Source organism: Haliotis rubra, unplaced genomic scaffold (assembly GCF_003918875.1).
Source record: "Haliotis rubra isolate DU_JTF1 unplaced genomic scaffold, ASM391887v1 Scf121, whole genome shotgun sequence".
NCBI lineage: Eukaryota > Metazoa > Mollusca > Gastropoda > Lepetellida > Haliotidae > Haliotis > Haliotis rubra.
Window position 1 is genome coordinate 988,660 of NW_025765126.1, and position 24,999 is coordinate 1,013,658.

General features: G+C 45.0%; 1 protein-coding gene across 2 annotated transcripts; it reads left to right on the forward strand.

The window, feature by feature from the left end:
* Window positions 1-60: 60 nt before the first annotated feature.
* On the forward strand, window positions 61-23,780 carry LOC124265051 (probable cysteine--tRNA ligase, mitochondrial). Of its 2 annotated transcripts, XR_006895327.1 has the most exons (14): window positions 61-668; window positions 1,917-2,085; window positions 2,531-2,708; window positions 12,694-12,771; window positions 14,121-14,250; window positions 15,145-15,278; window positions 16,560-16,694; window positions 17,277-17,415; window positions 18,413-18,536; window positions 21,151-21,249; window positions 21,594-21,711; window positions 22,133-22,245; window positions 22,376-23,392; window positions 23,579-23,780. XR_006895327.1 is itself a non-coding variant. In XM_046699847.1 (13 exons), exons 1-13 carry the CDS (start codon window positions 406-408, stop codon window positions 22,442-22,444), a joined length of 1,749 nt encoding a protein of 582 aa, XP_046555803.1. In that variant the 5' UTR covers window positions 61-405; the 3' UTR covers window positions 22,445-23,780. The 2 variants fall into 2 exon arrangements, 1 of the variants encoding a protein (XP_046555803.1); XM_046699847.1 differs by having other exon boundaries at window positions 22,376-23,780.
* The last annotated feature ends 1,219 nt before the right edge of the window (window positions 23,781-24,999 follow it).

A 24,999-nucleotide genomic window follows, 5' to 3' on the forward strand; every position in this document is an offset into this window, starting at 1 on the left:
CTTTCCGTTTCAGAACCCATAGTTTAATTTTCTATGAAATCGAGAACTTGCTTCCGGGAACTCGTTCGACCTTGACAGTGACACAGCTTGTGATGACAAACCGAAACACGTGTTTACACAAATAGCGTTGGTGGTATTAGCCTGTTGTTATTTCACATTGCTGATAAAGCTCACATGGCAACGATCGGACATTATTTCAAATCAAGTTAATGTTGAAATGAAATCTAAAAATAAACGGCATTGTTAGCTGGGAAACCCCCTCACTTAGTACAGCCAGATTTGAGGTCACAAATGATAATATTCAAACGACCTATGGGAAACCTTCAAGTGTCCGAAGAGCTCGTTCTGTCAAGTGAAAGACAGTAAATCTTAAGTTGGGAATGCTGTTATGACATTTGGATCGAAATGTCAGCTAAAATATTTCCCAGATTTTCGCGAGGATGGCATCAGTACTTCAACTCCCGTCATTTACGATTTGCAAACGGAAATTGTCAAGTTAGATCATGGACTCTCAGAAATCGTACAATCTTAAGCAGTGGCATTTCGACGTCCCAGCGTTATACAAATTGGGAGAAGCCTCAGGGATATGACACTGGAATTAAAGTGTGGAACACTTTAACAAAGACTAAAGAGCCGTTAATTCTGAGGAATGACAGAATGGGAACATGGTAATAACATTAAGGAGATATTATTCACCTTGATTATAAAGCAGATTAAGATTACTTCTTTGAGTGGCTTTTCTAGAAGTTGGAGAGTCAGATATCGACAAACTTTATGGATGAACTTCTTTATTCAGGTGATGCAACGTTTTGATAAACATTTTTGTATCGTTGTCAAGCAGGTAGGAAATGGGTAGGAAACAGGGTTATATATAGTATATAATTAACAAAAACAACAAGAAGGTAATGGAGAAAAACAGTATTGTGATGACAAGGGACATTTATAGAAGCCATTGGGACAGACAGACAGACGACGTAGTAGAACTGTTTAAACAAGCAATTAGAGTTGATTGATGAGTGTATGTGATTAAGACGGGAGTGAGTTAACCTGCTATGTATTATTTGGAAGCAAAGTTGAACCTAACCTATAAAATGTTGTCTATATTTTACACTGCAAGTCATCAGCAGAATTTAGATTATCTAGCATGAGTTAAAATAATCGTCTGCAAGATGTCAATACCAAACAGACTGTATTTGTTTATCTCAAACCTCAGATAAAGAGTTATTTTTATGATATAAAGCATAGTAACTAAGTTACTACAATGAACAGATTTGAGATATCAGTCCATCAAGATAACTCAGCTTGATGACAGGTGTTATGATTGTTACCTTCAGGTATATATCAGTTACTGGATTGTCTGACCCAGACTTGACTCGTGAAGATCTGGGTTAGAATGATCTTCAGTAACCCATGCTTGTCGTAAGAGGCGACTAACAGGATCAGGTGGTCAGGCTCGCTGACTTGGTTGACACATGTCATTGAATTCGAATTGCATAGATCAATGCTCATGCTGTTTATCACTGGATTGTCTGGTCCAGACTCAATTATTTACTGACCTCCGCCATGATATAGCTGGAATATTGCTGAGTGCGGCGTAAAACTAAACTCACTCACTTACCGATCAAGACTTGAATGTTTACAGACCGCTATCATCTAGCCACTCACTATTACTGATGCTATCTACCTCTGGCTGGAATATTGCTGACATAAAACAATATCTACTCACTCAACCATAGACAGAAATAATAGGAGATCCGAAACACATGTACTTTAGATGAGTCGAGACAACCAAACAGAAGTCTGTAACCATAGTAACAGTGCAGGGAATGATCTGTAGCTCACCTAACCCAGGTTTTATTGACATGTTGACAATTTGGTCAGTCGACAATCAACAGGTATGGAGGTATATGTTGCAGGTATATGTGTGGCCCAACAGTGTACGACTCGGCTCATATTGGACATGCCAGCACATATATGAGATTCGACATCATCCGAAGGATCATGGAAAACTTCTTTGACATCAATCTTATGGTGGTCCTGGGAATCACTGACATCGATGACAAAATCATCGACAGATCCAACGAGGTAGTTCAGTAGTGATGAAGTCTTAGCATGGGGATTCATATTGGTTAGAAAACATTGCTTTGTTTCCTTATCTGTACAGTGGGGAGCTCATTTCTGTTGTCCCCCTCTCTGAAATCCTGGAATGAAGCTGAATGGTGCCAAAATAATTCTGTTTGGTCATAACATTCAAAAGCTGAAGGAAAAAGTCTGTTTGTCACAGTGTACCGTAACTCATTTTGTAATGTGATGTGCTATAAATTGACCAAACTATCTTTGTTCACTTTACACACTACTGACCACTCTCTTAAGATTCTTAGTGACTTGGTTGATGCTTGTAATCTCAAGAAGAGAATGTTGCTCATTATATCAATCACTTGTTTTGCTTACCAGACTCGAGCATTATTCAGTTTGAACAGTTTGGTGTAAATTTTATGGCAACATTGACAAAGTTGGGTGTTGCTTCCAGACTGGCATCCCCTTCTCACAGATCACCTGGCAACACAAGATTGAGTTCTTCGAGGATATGGAGGCCCTGAACATCCTCCCTCCCAGCAGGTCAATGCAGGTCACAGAGTATGTCCCGGAGATCATCGACTTTGTGAATGTAATCATTAATAAGGGCTACGCCTATACCACACCCAGTGGTGAGTCCCTTTAAGATCAAACTGTATAGAGGCCATGCCTCATCATTAAAAAGGACTATGCCTACATCACACCCAGTGGTGAGTCCCTTTAAGATCAAACTTTATAGAGGCCATGCCTCATCATTATAAAGGACTATGCCTACATCACACCCAGTGGTGAGTCCCTTTAAGATCAAACTGAATAGAGGCCATGCTTCATCATTGATAGGGTCTATGCCTACACCACACCCAGCGGTGAGTCCCTTTAAGATCAAACTGAATAGAGGCCATGCTTCATCATTGATAGGGTCTATGCCTACACCACACCCAGCGGTGAGTCCCTTTAAAGGTCACATGCAACCAAAAAATCAAACATAATTAAAACACAATTATCACTTATTCATGACATATAATATACATTGCTGATTATGAAAAAAACATAAACAACAAAATTATAAGCGTACAATTGCAAATCAAAAGTGCAATATTTTGTACTTAGGTTTACTTCCCTTGAAACGAAGCACCCGGGATACCAACCCAGTCAGAACGGGTGGGTGTGCACTCAAGTGTAACGGCTGGTTCATTTGCCGATGTCCTCACGGCTCATTGTGTGTGTGTATATAGAGATGTTGGGTTTTGTAAATACATGTTCATTTTTTATGTAGAACATTTTGCAATCAACAGACATCATAACATGTCATGTGTACAAGTATCACACCTGCCTGTCTGTGTAATTGTCCCTCGCCACAACGCGGAATGGGGACTATGTATTCAGCGGCGTCCACACGTCCGTCCGTCGTACGTACGTACGTCCCGATTCTTGTTAACGTGATATCTCATGAACTGTTGTACCCAATGTCTTCAAATTTAGTGACAGCCTACATTGGGAGATTATGCAGACACCAGTCGATTTGGGTGACCTTGACCTTATTTTCAAGGTCACCACGACACTTTGACCACTTTTCAAACTCTTGTTACCGTGATATCTCATGAAATGTTGTACCCAATATCTTCAAATTTGGTGACAGCCTACATTGGGTGATTACGCAGACACCAGTTGATTTGGGTGACCTTGACCTTATTTTCAAGGTCACCACGACACTTTGACCACTTTTCAAACGCTTGTTAGCGTGATATCTCATGAACTGTTGTACCCAATGTCTTGAAATTTGGTGACAGCCTACATTAGGGGATTACAAAGACACCAGACGATTTGGGTGACCTTGACCTTATTTTCAAGGTCACCATGACACTTAGACCACTTTTCAAACTCTTGTTAGCGTGATATCTCATGAACTGTTGTACCCAATGTCTTGAAATTTGGTGACAGCCTACATTAGGGGATTACGCAGACACCAGTTTATTTAGGTGACCTTGACCTTATTTTCAAGGTCACCATGACACTGAAGACTTTCAAACTCTTCTTAACACGACATCTCATGAACTATTATACCCAATGTCTTCAAATTTGGTGACAGCATACATTGGGGATTACGCAGACATCAGTTGATTTTGGGTGACCTTGACCTTATCTTCAAGGTCACCACGACACTTTGACCGCTTTTTAAAGGCGATATCTCATAAAACATTGCACCCAATGTTTTCAAGTATGTTGACAGCCTACATCGGGTGATTATGCAGACACCAGTCATTTCAGGCATCTTGTATGTGACCCAAAAATAAAAAGTAGTAAATATAGATATTCCATTCTTTAGCGGCGGGGGATATTGCCACATCAGTGGCAAACACTTGTTACATAATGTGACAGAGACCGAACTCGGGCCATAAATCAATGCGTTTGGTTTATGATGTATAGCCTGATAGGTGTTAAGTTCAAATTGCATGTGGTCAGTAATCAAAGTTGTGTATTGAATATTGTTATTAGCAGACAGGCAGGCAGACACATAGGTGTCAATAAAACAGACATTGAGTTTTGTCTGTGACAACGACATCTCTATATCACAGTGAGAAATTCTGTCAACGCTAAATAATGACATTGCTTTTAAGTATGGAACTGAGAATGTGACTCGGTAAGAAGAATGTGTGGTGAAATAGACATATGAAATTATATAAACAGTTAAATCGGTAATCTACTGTCATAACATAAAAGCTCGCGCCTGTGAAATATCAAGAAAACATTAGAAAAATAATTCACATCAAAGCCTTCGCCGAGTATTCACTGCCAGCGAAGGTTTTCCATCTTGAAAGGTTGAACGCCTCACTGGTTGACATATAGCTGAGTAGATCTAGATCCTTACAAGGTTCTTTTATGTAATGAGTAGATTATTCACTATTTGTTTTGATTAGACTACTCCTGTTCACGAACTTATGATCCGGACATCCTGCTTCCAAGCTGCGCGAACCTATTTCACTGCGGCATGTGCTATGAGCGCAGCACACTTTTCACCCCACGCGCTGGGGTGAATTTAGCCAATCGTTTAGCGGGGCTGTTTTCATCGTGTTATTTTTCAACTTTATAAGTTGAATTTGCATTTTTGATGATTTGTATCTGTAAGTCCATACCGAAAGGTATCAGAATCTGCAAAGTTGTGTTTTACGTTGCATGTAACCTTTAAGATCAAACCGTATAGAGGCCATGCTTCATCATTGATAGGGTCTACACTTCTACCACACCCAACGGTGAGTCCCCTTTAAGATCATAGGGTCTACACTTAATATTAGGGGCTACTACCACACCCAGTGGTGAGTCCCTTTAAGATCAAACTGTATAGAGGCTATGCTACATTATTGAGTGTCTGTAATCAGGGTAATATCACACCACAACATTAATAAGGGCCACGCCTACATCACGCCCAGTGGTGAGTCCCTTTAAGATCAAACTGTATAGAGGCTATGTGGTGAGGGGTCACTTTAAGATCAAACTGTATAGAGGCTATGCTACATTATTGAGTGTCTGTAATCAGGGTAATATCACACCACAACATTAATAAGGGCCACGCCTACATCACACCCAGTGGTGAGTCCCTTTAAGATCAAACTGTATAGAGGCTATGCTACATCTGTAATCAGGGTAATATCAATACAACATTAATAAGAGGGCCACAAACTGCCTACATCACACCCAGTGGTGAGTCCCTTTAAGATCAAACTGTATAGAGGCCACACCCAGTCATCAGGTTTGTAGTAATGTATTTTTGAGTCCTGAGTCCTATCAAATAGAGTCATATACTATATCCTGCCAGTTAGTTGACTTGATGGAAACGCTTCCTGCTTCTTGTTGTGAACAACAAGCAATCAACCAATCAATGTGTATTGATGGTAACCAGAGAGCTACCCATACTTCTTCCTCTGCTTCTTCCAAGAATAAATAGGGTTGAATGAATACATTTCAATGTGACTATATTTAAACAAGAACAATCCAAGGTGGTAGCTGTCTGTTCCTGTTGGGTACCTATTAACTGCTGGGTGAACAGAGGCATATTTCTTGCCTCGGGAGACGCCACATGTAGCTTGTGTTTCAATGTGGGGGATGACTGTAGCCATGGAAACTCTTGATGAGTGTACTGTGACTGTATCACCTGTCATTTGGGAGTGAGTGAGTGAGTGAGAGTACCGTACATGCACTATTGCTGCTTAATTCACAGTTTGCTGTATGTAATTAGACAATGATTAGTTAAACATTACTCAATTCTTTTTCATAGAGATCGTCCTTGGGTGCATATATGCATTTTCTGCGGCTGAAAACGTCATGTGACAGCTGTATCAATGTTTTAATAAAGATATAGTACAATAAATATAAGCCTTTTTTATTTATTATACAGCCCCCACCACGTGGAGTTACCTCCCTGCCACGCATGCGTGGCCAACCAGGTAAGCACCCAGGCCCATATCATCATTCCTTCTGCTGTCACGCATCGTGTGTACACGTGCTTGACTAGTGCTGACAAAGAGTATTCGATACTACGTCTATGTCTGAGTCTTCAACTACTGTATGCATGGTCTTTATTCGTTCTTTACAACGCTCTTTTGACTTTGCAGTTAGTTATTTCTCATTATGTGACTTTTGTATTACAAAATTTACGCTTGCTTTCCCGTGGTTTACGCACGTGTTGCTATTCCATGGCGGGAAGTTTAGCGTGCCACGTGGTGAAATATTGCTTGTTATACAATTATTTCATGTCACGTCGCATTCACGTATTTTCAATGTTTTCTACGTGTATTTTGCTGTTTTATTTTGCCGTTAGCTACATGCGTTGCGCGTTTGCTTTCAGGCGTTTACAGCATCAGTTGCCTGTGGGCTAATGCTGCCGCCGCAAGATAAGCATTAAAAGTGCTTATGTTGTCTTGAAAAGGCTGGGCATAACCCTGATGTATGCGAGCTTTGCATCGGTTTCTCCCCCGTGCCCAGAAGAGAAGGGCTGCTGATTTCCTCTTCTACAGACAATTGAAGGAGGCGGGAGGGGACCCGGCCGAGTAAATACTCCCATCCAAGTCTGAAAAGGCTAAAAAGCCTTCTAAAACCAAAGGTTCGAAAGAATCACCACAATTTGATATGTCATTCATTCAACAATTATTCCAACAGCATATGGACTCGGTGAAGTCCCTCGTGCACGAGTCGGTTGGAGGACTCCGGCAGGAGTTTCTTGCTGGCACTGGACAGGGGGCGGAGAGTTCGGGGGCTTCTGTCGATCCGTTGCCGCTGGCTTCGGGTCCGGAAGCTTCGGCCACCCCAGGGAGGGACCGTTGAGTATTCCTGGTGTTCCGGTCCCTGCGCACCCTTTCCCCTTGAGAGCAGAGGAGCCAGTTCTGTCTGGGCTACCTCCTGCGTCTCGGGACTGGGTTTCTGGGATGCGGTCGGTGTCCGGAGCGGAGAGTGTCTCGGGCTCTTCTTTCCCTTTGTCGTCTGTGGCTCGGCCTTCCACCAGGTCGGGGTTCGGGTCCTCTCTTTTGGAGGATCCGGATTCTGGCTCAGGCTCGGGAGCCGAGTCGATGGATGTTGGGGAGGTTGAGGAGTCCGAGGGCGCTTTCTGCTTCGCGTCAGCTTTGCGAGAGGTGCGTCAGCGCATTGCGCAGATGTTACCCCAAGCTGCGGTGCCGATTAGCTGTCAGGACTCGTCTGAGTTCCGCCTGCCGGGTGAGACGTTTGCTCCTCGGCAGCCTTCACAGACGCAGCTCCGCATTCTTCCCTCACTGATTCAGGATGTTGGGGATCCGTTACTAGCTGGCTCTAGGCTCCGGTTCGATTTGCCCGAACTTGTGAAGCGGTATCATCTGGGTGATGAGTCCCTGTTCCTGGTTCCGGTGGTGGACGAATGTGTGTTTACCTCGGTCGCCCTCGGGGGAGGCTCGGCTTCCTCAGGTTCAGCTCCGGCTGCCAAACAAGGGCGTTTCTTTCCATCTTTTGCCCAGTCGGGCGCCCCTCTGCGGCAAGCATACCGAACCTACGAGGAGGTTTATCGGAATGCTATGCAACAGGTACGGGTTGTGGTCCATGGGGCGTACCTCTCCTCGATTCAGAGGTCGGCCCTGGAAGCGGAGGCAGGCACGGGTGACGTATCATCTCATGTTGTTCTCCTTCGTCAACTTACCGAGGTACAAGATCATCTGACCAGGGACTCGTTAAGGTCCGCTCGTCGATGGTGATGTGCGCAGTCATGGGGATGTGCAAGCTGTGGTTGTCGACCTCAGGCTACTCGGCGGCGACCCAGCAAACCTTGCTGGCCCTTCTGTTTCGGCTGGGTGCGACGTTGTTTCTGGGGGCTCAGCAGGTAATATAGGAGGCTGCTGCTGCAGCTACTTTCTTCAAGGATTCCAAGGCCTTCTTGGAACAACCGCAGGTTTCTCGCCCACGTGCTCCCGTGGCGAGCTCTTCCTCTGGGGCGCAGTCTATGCCCGAGTCTGCAGGTTGGCTTCGGACGCTTGGCGGGGGTAGGAGGTTGAGCCGTCCCGCCAAGGGTAAGGGTAAGGAGAAGTCTTTTTCGTCTGGCTCCCAGCAGCCTTTTCGCAGTCATGGGGGGTCTGCCCCGACCTCCCGTTAGACGTGCAGGCTGCTCCAGCGGATACGTCCCAGCCAGGGGACTACTCATGCTCTCTTACCACATATCACAGTTGGAGGCCGCCTCTCTCTATTCCTTCCGGAGTGGGAGAAGGCTTGGGTGCTGTCCACCGTACCTGTCAGCCATCTACCGCTGTGGAAGTGAGGCCCGCCAGAGTTTACCGGCATAAGGCGCACTCCGGTGCCGTCATGTCCGGTCAGGGCGGGTATACTGCGCGACGAGGTTCAGACTGTCAGGTGCACAAGTCCGCAATAGAGCGCATACCACCGGGCGAGGAACAGGCAGGGTTTCATTCCACGTACTTCCTTGTACCGAAGAAAGACGGCGGGTTCCGTCCAAATCTCAACCTAAAGGGGTTGAATCGCATGTTGAGGTTCCATCCTGCAAGATGGAGACACTTTGCTTCGTGATCTCCTCTGTTCAGCCCAGCGATTGGCTCACATCGATCTCTTACGACGGGATGTATTATCAGTTCAGGGTGCTCCCCTTCGGCATATCTACTGCCCCCAGGGTGTTCACCAAGCTCATTCACAAGGAAGGCATTGTCACCCTTACCTGGACGACTGGTTGCTATGCGCATTAACTCAGCCAGCGAGTCTAGATTCTACTCACACGATGATAGACATTCTAGTTTGACTGGGGTGGATCATAAACCTCAAGAAATCCGACCTGGTACCCACCCAGGACTTGGTTTTTCTCCGGGCACGGTTCACAACTCAACAAGGTCTTGTGTCTCTGTCGCCCGACCGGATCACCAGAGTACGGGAGATGGTGTCTTCGTTCCTCTCCCAGCTCCGTCTGCTGGGTAATATGTAGGCGACCGTCTCTGTCGTGTGCGGTTGAGGATGCGCCCTATACAGCAAGCTTTGGCGAGTCTGTGGGCTCACTCAGAGGATCTGGAGAAGTGTCTCACAGTTCCCGGGTGGTTGTCTCCTCACCTTCAGTGGTGGACCAATGTCGGGAATCTCTCCAAAGGGGTCCCTTTGGAGGTTCTGACGCCAGCTCTTACAGTTCAAACGGATGCATCCCTCTTGGGCTGGGGGGTGTTCTGGGCAGTCTGTCAGTGTCCAAACTCTGGTCCGAAGCCGAAGCCAGTCTTCACATCAATGTCTTAGAACTGAGAGCTGTGCGGTTGGTTTTTGAGCGCTTCTGGGAGCATGTTCAGGGCCAGGTGGTTGTCTTCAGTTAGACAACCGTACGGCCATGACATACATCCTGAAGCAAGGCGGCACGGTGTCCTTAGTGCTCCGACGGGAGACATGGGAGTTTCTCCTCTGGGCTAGGGCGGTGGGGTAGCCTAATGGTTAAAGCGTTGGCTCGTCACGCCAAAGACCCGGGTTCGAATCCCCACATGGGTACAATGTGTGAAGCCCATTTCTGGTGTCCCCCGCCGTGATGTTGCTGGAATATTGCTAAAAGCGGCCTAAAACCAAACTCAGTCAGTCTCCTCTGGGCTAGAGAATGTGCGAGCAGACGGGCTCTCTCGGCGGATCCTGGCCCCGCATGAGTGGATGCTCGATCGGCAGATATTCGGAGTTATCTCCCAGTTGTACGGATCGTTCCAGGTGGATCTGTGTGCGTCCGGCAGGACAAATCAGATACCCGTGTTCTGCTCTTGAATACCGAACCAGAGGGCGTTGGCTTCGGACGCCTTCCTGCTGGATTGAACGGGCAAGGTGCTGTGGGCGTTCCCGCCACTAACACTCATTCCCAGCTCAGCTACTTGTGCTTCTGGCACCGCTTTGGCCGTCACAGAGCTGGTTTCCGGTAATTCTCAGGTTTCTGGCTCAGCCTCCTGTTCCATTATCCTTATGACCGGACATTCTCACTCAGAACGGCGCCACACCCCAATCCACGGATTCAGTGGGTGGCTTGGCCTCTGTCAGGTCTAGCCTCGAGGCACGCGGAATTCCTGCAGCAGTTGCAGACACAATTCTGGCTTCGAGGCGGGATTCGACAAATGTTCAGTACGAGGATAGGTGGTCCCGCAATGCGCGCTGGTGTTCAGATAGGGGAATTGCAGATCCCTTTTCTGCGGATTTAGTCCGAGTTTTGGTGTTTCTGTAGTCTCGTTTGGAAGAAGGTTTGGCGGCTTCGACCATTTGTGGGTACTCCACCGCTATTTCCACCTTTCACACCCCTGTCGATGGTGCTCTTCTCGGGCAGCACCCTCTTGTCCTGCGCTTCCTAGCTGGCCTTGATCGGGTTCAACCTGCTCTCAGGCGTACCATCCCACCTTGGGATTTGTCAATCATGCTAGATTGGCTGTCCGGTCCTACTTTCTCACGTCTATCGGCTATTTCCATTCAGCTGTTTACAAGGAAGGCCGTTTTTCTGGTGGTGGTGACATCTGGGAGAAGGGTCGGTGATTTACATGCCATATCTGCAGGCCCGGCACTGACTGTGTTCCATCCAGATCGCGTCAGTATTCCCCTCCCGGATAGTTACCGTCCGAAGATCGATCACGCTTTCCAAATGACAGCTCCTATCGAACTTCCTACTCTTACCCAGACCTCTGCAACGAGCACTCACCTGTTGGACGGCCGTAAGACCCTCAAGGTCTATATCAAACAAACACAAGGGATCCGTACGGGTACAAATCTGTTCTGCTGTTACGGTGGCGGGAAGGCTGGGGCTCCTGCCAGCAAACAGACACTTTCTTGCTGGCTTGTGTCAGTCATTTGTGCTGCTTATCAGGCTAAGGGCAAGCCTCCCCCTGAGGGGTTGAAGGCTCACTCAGTCAGGGCATTAGCCACTTCAAAAGCTTTTGCAGCGGCACTGCCCATCGAAGAGATTTGCTCTGCCGCTATTTGGAGCCGGCCTAGCACTTTTACACGGCACTATATGCTTGATACACATTCATGTGATCGAGCGGCTTTTGGCCGTTCTGTTCTCTCCGGAGGACAGTGTCCTGCCACCATGACCGAGTGAGTCTTGGTTATTTGGTTTTATAGAGACGCTGTGTTCAGTTGGTGTTTCAATTGACATATCTGCTGTTGATTTTTCACTTTCACTTTCTCAGTTGAGATATTCGGTTGTGAGTTGTGGTTTCCCCCTTACGGTGCTCTCTAGAGATTTCACTAAGTGGGCGGGGTTTTATGTACACACTTTGTGCTGTGTTTTAATGCTTAGCAAGTTGAGGCCAGTCCTCAGTACGTTTCCTCCCTGTCGGGTCACCTCCCATAATCCCTCTCACGGAATCTTTGGGATATGTGACAGATGAGTGTTGTGGCATAAGTAACTTTTTGTTTACGTGATCGCTATTTATTTGTACTGTGACTGAATTCCCTCCTCCCTAGCTTCCGGTCTTTGGGAGTCTGTGTTAATGCATACTCAAGGACGATCTCTATGAAAAAGAATTAGATAAACCTGTAGAGGTTTCCAATTCTTTGAAGAGAATCGTCCTTGGGGTAGGGCCGCCCACCTCCCTGCAATTCTGTTCACTGATTTCTTCAGCAGAAGGAATGATGATATGGGCCTGGGTGCTTACCTGGTTGGCCACGCAGGCGTGGCAGGGAGGTAACTCCATGTGGTGGGGGCCGTATAATAAATAGAAAAGGCTTTTATTTATTTTACAATATCTTTATTAAAACATTGATACAACTGTGACATAACATTTTCAGCTGCAGAAAATGCATATATGTACCCCAAGGACGATTCTCTTCAAAGAATTGGAAACCTCTACAGGTTTGTCTAAATTTCAGTTATAGGGTGAAAATATCTTCTGGTAGATGAGGAGTTTGCTTGGCAGTGAGAAGACTGCATATGTTCACAAGCATTTAATTCCGAAACCGTTGTTAAGCTAGCGGGATATTTTATTTTGAAAATGAAATTCAGATGAATATGAATACATATTTATTAACAGTATAAAACTGTAAATTTATGACTATTGAACAGGGACGTTCGGGTGTATAATTAATGTTTCAGTTGTATGAAATGTGATAATCCAGTTGCCACTGATAAATAAGTGTTCTGTATTGGTCCTTCAGGTAGTGTGTACTTCAATGTCGAGAAGATTGGCCGATATGGGATACTGTGTGCACCTTCTGGGAGCTGTGACCAGGCAGGTAAGTTTGACCACTACTGGATACAGTGTCCACCTTCTGGCATCCTCAATAATCTCCAGGGTATAAGTTACGATAAATCTCCACTAGTAGCCTGGATGCATCCATGGCTCGGCCCCTCCATTTGCTGGCTCCGCATTTTCACAGTAGCCAATCAGCTTAGCCGCCGTTACAACCCAGCTTGCCAGTGTCAACAAAGATAGCGGCCGCAGCTGCGAAGGTTTGTTCACAGTGCAACTCAGATTTGGGGGGAAATCATACAGACAAATTGACAGATCTGAACCCTTAAAAAATATATGCAAGAACTCTTTTTACCTCTTTCAGAGTACCTCTGCAACAATTATGTTGCCAAGTATAATCGGTTACATAAAAGAAGCGAAAGTGATTTGTGATTGGTATGCTGAACTTCCCAGCATAGACACCTGATTGGATAAAAAGCCAGCCAAGGGAGGTAATAAAATCATGGGGCTGAGTCGTAGATGCATCCAGGGTATAGTGGAGACTTATCGGAAAGTATACCCTGGAGATTATCGAGGATGACCTTCTGGGGGCCGTGACCGATGACAGTCAGGTAAGTTTTGCTGCTACGGGATACTGTGCCCACCTTCTTGGGGCCATGACCAATGGCAGTCAGGTAAGTCGGTATTGGTTAATTCAGTGATCAAGAAAGAAGCTTGAAAGATTACAAAGTGGGAATGGATATTGATTCCAGATCCTGTCATATACCTTACAATTAATGTTGTGTCTTGTTATTCAACAGAACTATTAATGTGGAAAAAGTATTGATACTCTGTTTAAGATCCCTGCAGTAAATGTTATGTTTGAAATCTGATGTTATGATATCTATCAAGCGTAAGAAAATGAGAACTTTTAGAATTTGTTTGCATATTGCTTACCAAGTGCATGTTGTTTTGAATGCTGAATACCTGACACTCATTTGATACTTAAAAGAAATAAAAGATGTTGAAAGATGATTAAGATGTTTGCTGAATGTTTTGGTTAATGGTGTAAAACCCCTGCTGACTTTATGTGTTATCCCAGTGGGAAGTGGTTCCAGTCCGACCGACCAGCTGCTACTGAATCTCCATGAATGATACACAATACACGATCATGCTAAATCTAACAACACCAGTGGTCCGAAGATCATTGGTTTAAGTCCCAGATTCCCTCGATTTTTGGTGTTTCACACCATCCCAATGATCGAGAGTTTCACAAAAGTTATAAACTTTCATTTTTCATGCCGACATGCTGATATGACTGAAATACCATTCAAATGGAATCAAACCCAGCTCCCTAACTCACTCTCTCAGCTCTCTGTTTTTAGTGTTGGTAAACAATTTCCATGTTGACAGACAATCAGGAGAAGAAGAATGCAGCAGACTTTGTGCTGTGGAAGGCAGCTAAACCCGATGAGCCTCACTGGGAGGCTCCGTGGGGGAAGGGCGGCCCGGGCTGGCATATCGAGTGCTCCACAATGGCGAGGTAAGATGCTACACCTGTCCTCTTGTTTGATTCATAACCATGAGGCAGTAGAAAGCTGTTGTATCAATATAGACATATCTTCTGTAACCCTATATATTATATTTCACAGTATCTGGAAGTCTTCATGTTGATTCAGTCGATGTTGATGTCAGTCAGTGGGTCATATATGACCAGTATCATATAGCTGGAATATTGCCCAGTGCGACATATGAAATAAAAAGAAACTATCAACATCTATCACTTTTCTCAGAGTTTGATACAGATCTTTTTATAAATGTAGGGGTGGTGGGGTAGCCTAGTGGTTAAAGCGTTCGTTGTTACGCTTAAGACCCGGGTTCGATTTCCGTCATGGGTACAATGTGTAAAACCCATTTCTGGTGTTCCCGAACATGATATCACTGGAATACGGCGTAAAAATACACTCACTCACTTACATGTGGCCCAGTATGAGTGAGTGAGTGAGTGAGTGAGTTTAGTTTTACGCTGCACTCAGCAATATTCCAGCTATATGGCGGCGGTCTGAAAATAATCGAGTCTGAACCAGACAATCTAGTAATCAACAGCATGCGCATCGATCTGCGCGATGGGGAACCGATGACATGTGTCAACCAAGTCAGTGAGCCTGACCACCCGATCCTATTAGTCGCCTCTTACGACAAGCATGGGTTACTGAAGATCAATATTCTATCCCGGACATTCACGGGTCCCAGTATGAGTGAACTTTATGTCTCACAAGAACATGAGAGGAAGTAAGTCAAGTTATCAGTACATCAGAGCTATACATAATGCTATCAAACACACATCAAGGAATACAGGTATTCACAAGGTACATGATTCTATGTTGTCAGAAAGTAACTAACGTAGATACATTGGCTTTCCTGGTTTTGATTCCAGTGAGATATTCGGCAACAAGATGGATATTCACTCAGGAGGGACAGACCTGATCTTTCCTCATCATGAAAACGAACTTGCCCAGTCCCATGCCTATCATGGCTGTACCCAGTGGGCCAACTATTGGATACACACAGGTGGGTGGGGTTGTATCCAGTGGTTAACAACTGGATACACACAGGTGGGTGGGGCTGTAACTTCTGGGCCAACTACTGGCTACACACAGGTGGGTGGGTCTGTATCCTGTGGGCCAACTACTGGCTACACACAGGTGGGTGGGGCTGTACTTAGTGGGCCAACTACTGGCTACACACAGGTGGGTGGGGCTGTACTTAGTGGGCCAACTACTGGCTACACACAGGTGGGTGGGGCTGTACTTAGTGGGCCAACTACTGGCTACACACAGGTGGGTGGGGTTGTACTTAGTGGGCCAACTACTGGCTACACACAGGTGGGTGGGGCTGTACTTAGTGGGCCAACTACTGGCTACACACAGGTGGGTGGGGCTGTACCCAGTGGGCCAACTATTGGATACACACAGGTGGGTGGGGTTGTATCCAGTGGTTAACTACTGGCTACACACAGGTGGGTGGGGCTGTAACTTCTGGGCCAACTACTGGCTACACACAGGTGGGTGGGTCTGTATCCTGTGGGCCAACTACTGGCTACACACAGGTGGGTGGGGCTGTACCTAGTGGGCCAACTACTGGCTACACACAGGTGGGTGGGGCTGTACTTAGTGGGCCAACTACTGGCTACACACAGGTGGGTGGGGCTGTACCGAGTTGGCCGACTACTGGCTACACACAGGTGGGTGGGGCTGTACCCAGTGGGCCAACTATTGGATACACACAGGTGGGTGGGGTTGTATCCAGTGGTTAACTACTGGCTACACACAGGTGGGTGGGGCTGTACCCAGTGGGCCAACTATTGGATACACACAGGTGGGTGGGGCTGTAACTTCTGGGCCAACTACTAGCTACACACAGGTTGTTGGGGCTGTAACTTCTGGGCCAACTACTGGATACACACAGGTGGGTGGGTCTGTACCCAGTGGGCCAACTACTGGCTACACACAGGTGGGTGGGGCTGTACCCAGTGGGCCAACTACTGGCTACACACAGGTGGGTGGGGCTGAACCGGTGGGCCAACTACTGGCTACACACAGGTGGGTGGGTCTGTACCCAGTGGGCCAACTACTGGCTACACACAGGTGGGTGGGTCTGTACCCAGTGGGCCAACTACTGGCTACACACAGGTGGGTGGGGCTGTACCCGGTGGGCCAACTACTGGCTACACAGGTGGGGCAACTCCCTGATGACATGAGTTATCATGTGACCTCCTTACTGTGTTATCATGTGACCTACTTATGTGTTGTCATGTGACCCAGTGGTATAATATGCATATTTCCTTTCCAGGACATCTGTTTTTGAAGGATGACAAGGAGAAAATGTCGAAGTCGCTGAAGAATGTGATAAGTATATCGGAACTCCTTGAGAAATACACAGCCAACCAGTTCCGTGTTCTCTGCCTCCTCACACCCTACCGGAACAGTGAGTGCACTTGTTTCTCGGGAAATACAGTAATTCTCTTTCAACGATCCCTGTTTCCTTCTTCCTTGTTGAAGATCTGTGTTGTGTTCCAAGTCAAGACACTTAGTTATTCTTGTTAATGACAGTAGTTAACAGACCTTGATGTGACGAGGGGACGACTAAAACACTGCTCTTCATATTTTGATTCTATTCCACATTTTTAGTTCACCCGACTGTAAGTCACATGACCTTATGTTTTGGCCCACTACTGTCTGTTTTGTGTCGTCCACATCGTTTTTCCCTTTGAAGATAGTACCTCAGTTTGCTCAAGAAGTTGAAATCAGTTGTGTCCGCTATGATCTATGTATTTCGGGTTTTTTCTGAATGTTATAAATTTGACCTTAATCGATTTGTCTCGATGAACCGAGGAAACGAAACTTGGGCATGAATGTTTTTTCTTTATGGGGATATCATATTTCTTGAAAATTGCTAGGATATAGTGTTAGTTTTTACCTCTTGGAGGAAATCCAACATAAGCCAGCACACTCCTTCAGTCAATGTATTACAAGTGTCGGTGTGCTGATGGTGTGTTTGTCCCGCCAGACGTTGAGTACACGGACGAGAAGATGCAGAAGGCAGTGCAGCTGACCAAGCAGATCCAGAGCTGTCTCCACCAGTGTGACGCATATGTCAGAGGTCAACTCCTGACTCAGCCAATCAACGAGGCCAAACTACATGAGAGGTCAGTTTACAGTCTATCTCTGCCAGTATTGCTGGCACTATTCAAACTACCACAGTACATCTCACTCATGTTTCTTATCTTCATCAGACTTTTAAGTTCTCATGGTACAAGAAAGGATTCTATTACATATTTTTGATGACATGGTGCATGGTGTTGACTTATGTTCCATAGCGCCAAGGTCAAACATCGGTGATTCCTTTACGTTCTTCATTTGTCGGGGCGATGGGGTAGCCTAGTGGTTAATGTGTTTGCTCATCACACCAAAGACCCGGGTTCGAGTCTCCACATGGGTACAATGTGTGAAGCCCATTTCTGGTGTCCCCCGCCGTGATATTGCTGGAATATTGCTAAAAGCGGCGTAAAACCAAACTCACTCACTCACTCACTACTTACTCTTCATTTGTCAAGGGAATTCTAGGTATATATTGGTCCCATGCCGCCTGTTTGTCATATAAGGCGATTTAATGAATGGATTGGATGGTCTGGATTGGTGTCTTGGTTTATGGCCGTAGTGCTGTGTGGATCATGGCTGTTAACATTTATCACTGGTTGTTCTGGTTTCTAATGTCAAAGACTGCTGACATGTAGCATCTTCTATTGGTGAGTTGCATATTTAGCAACAGTCTTGTAAGTACCTTGCAGATATTTTGTTAAAAACAGGGCATTACTACAAAGATCATTAGCATGACGAGCCTTGTAATGTAATGCCACCTCACTGTAGGTGACTCAATGTCAACAGTCAACGATTATTTGATCTGGTCTGTTTTGAACTTGTTTCTGTCTGGTTTCTTGTGTGGCTGTCAGCATCATTCCAGCTCTGTTACGGCTCTGTGCGGCAGCATCTTAATAATCATGTTTGAGCCAGACAAGACAGTGGTTGACAGCCTGATCACAGAGCTATATGAAGCAATTTACGTTGATCATATTGTTCTTCCCTGTGGTGTTTGTAGTAGATACGTTTGGGTCTCAAGTCTATTTTGATACTGATCTGTGGCAGTTTGTCTCGAGCTCGGAGTAACATTGAGGCAGCTATGGCGGACGACTTCAACACGGCCCTGATGATGGAGAGTGTCATGGACCTGGTCAAACGTCTCAACATTGCCCTCGGCGCGAAGGTGGAGGTAGGTGCATGGACTGGTCAAACGTCTCAACATTGCCCTCGGCACCAAGGTGGAGGTAGGTGCATGGACTGGTCAAACGTCTTAACATTGCCCTAGGCGCCATGGTGAAGGTAGGTGCATGGACTGGTCAAACGTCTCAACATTGCCCTCGGCACCAAGGTGGAGGTAGGTGCATTGACTGGTCAAACGTCTTAACATTGCCCTCGGCGCCAAGGTGGAGGTAGGTGCATGGACTGGTCAAATGTCTCAACATTGCCCTAGGCGCCATGGTGAAGGTAGGTGCATGGACTGGTCAAACGTCTCAACATTGCCCTCGGCGCCAAGGTGGAGGTAGGTGCATGGACTGGTCAAATGTCTCAACATTGCCCTCGGCACCTAGCTGGAGGTAGGTGCATGGACTGGTCAAACGTCTCAACATTGCCCTAGGCGCCAAGGTGGAGGTAGGTGCATGGACTGGTCAAATGTCTCAACATTGCCCTCGGCGCCAAGGTGGAGGTAGGTGCATGGACTGGTCAAACGTCTTAACATTGCCCTAGGCCAAGGTGGAGGTAGGTGCATGGACTGGTCAAATGTCTCAACATTGCCCTAGGCGCCATGGTGGGTAGGTGCATGGACTGGTCAAACGCAACATTGCCCCTCGAAGGTGGAGGTAGGTGCATGGACTGGTCAAATGTCTCAACATTGCCTCACCATGGTGAAGGTAGGTGCATGGACTGGTCAAACGTCTCAACATTGCCCTAGGCGCCAAGGTGGAGGTAGGTGCATGGACTGGTCAAACGTCTCAACATTGCCCTCGGCACCAAGGTGGAGGTAGGTGCATGGACTGGTCAAACGTCTCAACATTGCCCTCGGCGCCAAGGTGGAGGTAGGTGCATGGACTGGTCAAACGTCTCAACATTGCCCTCGGCGCCAAGGTGGAGGTAGGTGCATGGACTGGTCAAATGTCTCAACATTGCCCTGGCAAGGTGGAGGTAGGTGCATGGACTGGTCAAACGTCTCAACATTGCCCTAGGCGCCAAGGTGGAGGTAGGTGCATGGACTGGTCAAACGTCTCAACATTGCCCTAGGCGCCAAGGTGGAGGTAGGTGCATGGACTGGTCAAACGTCTCAACATTGCCCTAGGCGCCAAGGTGGAGGTAGGTGCATGGACTGGTCAAACGTCTCAACATTGCCCTCGGCACCAAGGTGGAGGTAGGTGCATGGACTGGTCAAATGTCTCAACATTGCTCTCGGCGCCAAGGTGGAGGTAGGTGCAGCAGTTAGAACAGAAACTCATTTGGAAAACTAAGTCTTTCTATAAGGATTAAATTTTTCTGAACTGACCCCAATACATTTGGGACCCATGAAGATCTTCAGTAACCCAGGCTTGCCTTAAGAGGCGACTAATGGGATCGGGTGGTCAGGCTCTCTGACTTGGTTGACACATGTCATTGTATTCCAAAAGCGTAGATCGATGCTGTTGATCACTGGATTATCTGGTCCAGACTCGATTATTTACAGACTGCTGTCATATAGCTGGAATATTGCTGAGTGCGGCGTAAAACTAAACTCACTCACTCACTCAGTACATTTGGTCCCAATATTTATCTGGACATTGCCCGGAGACTATCTCATCCCAAGAGAATATATTTTCAACATTTAACTCTTTGTGTATGGATTTTGATATTGCAAATGCAATACATTTTTATCCCACCGGCATGTCCGGAGCATAACTCAAAGACCGTTCGATATTTTTCAACAAAAATTGGTAGATATGTCAAACATAACCTAAGGTGGTGCCTTTTGCTATTTACAGATTATTGTCGTTTTTATTTTTCTCGGTTTCCATGGAAACGTTTTGGACTTAGTCTTAAAGAAGGGTGGGCTTCGTTTCCGGAGCATAACTCAAGAACCGTTCAATATTTTTCAACAAGACTAGGTAGATATATCAAACAGAACCTTAAGTGGTGCCTTTTCCTATTTGCAGATTTTTGGCATTTTTATTTTTCCCGGTTTCCATGGAAACGATTCGGACTTAGTCCCAAAAGTGAGGGGTGGGCTTCATTTCCGGAGCATAACTCAAGAACCGTTCAATATTTTTCAATGAAACTTGGTAGATATATCAAACAGAACCTTAAGTGGTGCCTTATGCTATTTGCAGATTTTTGGCATTTTATTTTTTCCGGTTTCCATGGAAACGATTCGGACTTAGTCCCAGAAGGAGGGGTGGGTTTCGTTTCCGGAGCACAACTCAAAAACTTCTTAATATTTTTCAGCAAAACTTGGCAGATATGTGAGTCAGATCTTGAAGTGGTGCCTTTTGCTATTTGCAGATTTTTGTCATTTATTTTTTTCACGATTTCCATGGAAACGATTTGCACTTAGGTAGTCTAAAATCAAGCTGGATTTTAAGTAACTGTCAGATGATTTGTTCTTTCAAAGATGTGGGGGCCGGGGGGATATGTCATCTTCTGATGACTCTTGTTTACTGTTTACTATTCCTTTTGTGGTATATCTTTGTTGTGACAAGAAAACTCAAGCATGTTCTGCCAAGACGACATCACAAAATGAGCAAGGGACACTCAATTTGCATCATTGTAAAGATTGTAGGTAATACAGTATGGGTTTGTTCCAGACACTGATGGGAGCTCGGAGTCCGGCGGTCGTCTCACACTGCAGCACGTACCTACAGAACGTCATGGCCAAGTTGGGTGTCAACCTCCATCTGGCAGAGGTAGGTCAGTCAGTTCAACACATGTGGCCACTCATTTCAGTAGCAGACGTCTTTAAATATTGTGTAATCTGAGGTAATTTAACCTTGTTATGAAACAATGCATTTTATGCAGGTATGTAAAACTTCACATGTAGCCTCTTCCTCTTTATAGGGGCTCCTTTAGCTCACTAAGTGTACAAAGCCACGACATTAGCAGGAACTGTGTTTACATGAATTTGTCTACTCCTTTTGGGATCTGTACTGACATAAAGAAGTGGTGTTGTTTAACTCATGGAGTAAATATTCTTCTCAAGTTGCCTGTAGCTGTGTGTTGGTTATCTGGACAGTTGGTTGCCATGTTCCAGCCTCCTGGACAGGACCTGACAACCAGAAGGTTCCAGCACATCATGGACAGTGTTGTTGACTTTAGGGCCAAAGTTCGCAACTTCTCTATCGACCCTCCACAAGAAATTCTTGTCAAAGGTTCATATGATTGTTTTCATAAATGATATTTCATTCAAATCACTCTGTTTGGCTGAAGGCGGTAGTGTAGCCTAGTGGTTAAAGCGTTCGCTGATCATGCCGAAGACCTGGGTTCAATTCCCCACATGGGTACAGTGTGTGAAGCCCATTTCTGGTGTCCCCCGACGTGATATTGCTGGAATATTGCTAAAAGCAGCATAAAACTAAACTCACTCACACACCTTTTGGCTGAACAACTTTTAGTCCATCTGGCAGACAGATATTTCTTGCTATGGTTTTCAGAAATATGTAACAAATGATACACCCCTTTAATCTACCAAAGTAACCCATTGAGTAACCCACCCCAGTAACTCCCCAGTAATCATTCCTGGTAACCCACCCCAGTAACACACCCCAGTAATTATCTCCTGTAACCTTGTAGATGCTGACCCAAGTCTGACAGAGAAGAAGGCGAGACGCAAGGTACTGTCACCGTTGTTGCAAGCATGTGACGTCGTGAGGGATGATCTCAAAGCTGCCAAAGTTCAAATTCTGGTGAGTGCTGGTGTTTGTGAAATCTGGTCTAGTTGCCCATAAACTGAGAGTCTTCTTGCCCCAAACTGTTCAGTTGAGAATATTGGGCATCCCTGCTGTGAAAACAATAACGCCATATTGATTGTTTCAGGATCATGGGAAAACCTCGTCCTGGACTCTGACTTCTGATGATGATTCTGACGATGACAAGTCGGACTGAGGAAATGTGTACGTTGATGTGGAGATGTCATGAAGTGGATTTGGATCTCAGATTATCCTGGTGTTGTGAAGATTTGACCACTCCCCTGAACATTATTAATCAAGCCCTGTTTATGTTGAAGTTTTGACATCTGATTCTGGTGAGGAGATTCCGGAGAACCTTGAAGATTTCTTTCAGTTATAGTTCAGGAAAAGCAGGGTGATGTGGGATGGGGTAGGGGTTCCAGGGGGTTGGACACTACCCCCATTTGAAAATATCATACTGATAGAAACTGATGAAATAAAGAGGGATGAACTGTCATTTTGTCAAACAGACTCCCTCCACCCATCCCCACCCCCCTTCGACGTACACTCACACTGAAAGTTAAAATGTGAGTTTTGAACACCTACTTGTCCACCTACAAATACATCCACAATGGAAGCAGAAGATAAACACAATCAGATCTACCTCTGTCTATTTCGAACAGTCTCAATCTGAAAACATGGTCAGTATGCCCAGGAGTTACATGATTTATGAATGAACTAGCCTTATGACATCAGATAATATCCTTACCAAAATATACTGATTTAAAAAAATGTGTCCTCTGTCAAATTCTATAGTTGTGGTAGTTTGTTCTTTGCCTAAAGTGGCTGAAGTATCCTTAGGTTTGGACAATAGTCAATATACAAACGCCTCAGTTCAAAGAGACTGGGACCCAGTATACATCTTTGGATTCACAATTCCTGCATTACTTTGAGCTTTCAAATAATGAGCTGTCACAATGGTCAATACACTGTTCAATTCTGTCACACCTTGTATAAATGGTAGAAGTATATCTGATTGGTGCAAATTTGACTGTGATTAAGTTAAAAGAATGGTATATTTGCTCATTCATATTCCATAGAGTCACCTGTTCAATATTCTGTGTCTGTTTTGTATGATCATAATGGTCCACATCTCGTGATTTGAGTTGTCTACAGCTTGTAAGCAAAAATAATCTGTAACGTATGTTATATTTGGGATTACGCTTTCTTAGTAAATCCCAAATATAACATTCGTTACATTTGACCACTTTCTAAAATGGCATTGTGTATTCAAAACTAATCTGTTGTCCCATCACCATACACCCCTTGATTATCCATCTCGTGATTTGAGTTGTCTACAGCTTGTAAACCAAAATAATCTGTTGTCCCATCACCATACCCCCCTTGATTATCCATCTCGTGATGTGAGTTGTCTACAGCTTGTAAACCAAAATAATCTGTTGTCCCATCACCTTACACCCCTTGATTATCCATCTCGTGATGTGAGTTGTCTACAGCTTGTAAACCAAAATAATCTGTTGTCCCATCACCATACCCCCCTTGATTATCCAGTGTATTGTGTGTCCATTCTATTTTATGTGGTCTTCACATAATCATTAGCACACAAATATGTTGACAACAGTGCAAAAGTCAGACACAGCGTACTATTATCACACAATCAAAAGACAGTGTTCTTTTAGTGTTTGTATTCATTCCTCTCCCAGTCATATCTGTTGTGACTATATATTATGTTGAATGTGTTGATAAGTTTGCACTGAGTGTTGTAGATCTTGCAAGAGAGTGTATGACATAAGTCATGACATAATGCAGAGCTCCAGATAAGATTTAGCTCATGTGGGTACTGTACCCACTGTATTTTTGGAGTGGGTATTATGAATGTTGAGTGGGTATTTCTTTTTCTGTTACCCACTGCTTACAAATATGTGCGTATTTCAGTCATTTTACTCACCCAAGTATTATGTCATTGAGTAAGTTTACTAAGCAGGTATGTTCTGCCTTATGTCATACCTAATCAAAACCAACTTAAATATAATGGAAATGATTTCATAACAAATCACTCATCCTATACTGACAGTACAACACTTGTCCTATACTAACAGTACAACTTGATAGCAATCTATGTCTTTTTCATTACGTAAGCAATTTTTATAAATATATACTGTACGCATTTGTTTTAAACTTTTTGCGTATCTAACATTTTAAATGCGTAACTGGTACGCAACAATTATTTTTTCAATGCGTAATTTGAAATTTTCTCTGCGTATTTTACCCGGATATGCAGTTTATCTGGGCCTCTGATAATGTATTTATGTTATGTATTAATTGGCGATGTACACAAGATAGACTGCAGGGATTAAGCGTTGGGAGTATCACAAATGTCTGTGTCCTGCTTGTAACAAGAGGTCATATATGGCAGACATGTAAGAAGATGAACTTCCAAGTCAAGGTTTCAAGTATCATAGTGTGTATTGCAACCTTGCCATGATATACGTGTCGTATCAGGACAGATCGTGTTATTACATCCTTAGTCTCCAATGATCTCTAAAGAGATAGGTGGTTATGTGGTTAGGGATACTGCAGTTTACTGTGTAGAGTTGTGTCCCTTAGCTGTGTGAGGATCTGTTGATCATGGGATTATACCTCTGGTGATTGGTTTAACCATAACCTCAGAATGCTTACAAGAAAGGCCCGCCTACTAAATCATTGTATGAAAAATAGTTGTTACATTTTCTGCTTGGTTGAATAGTTTTA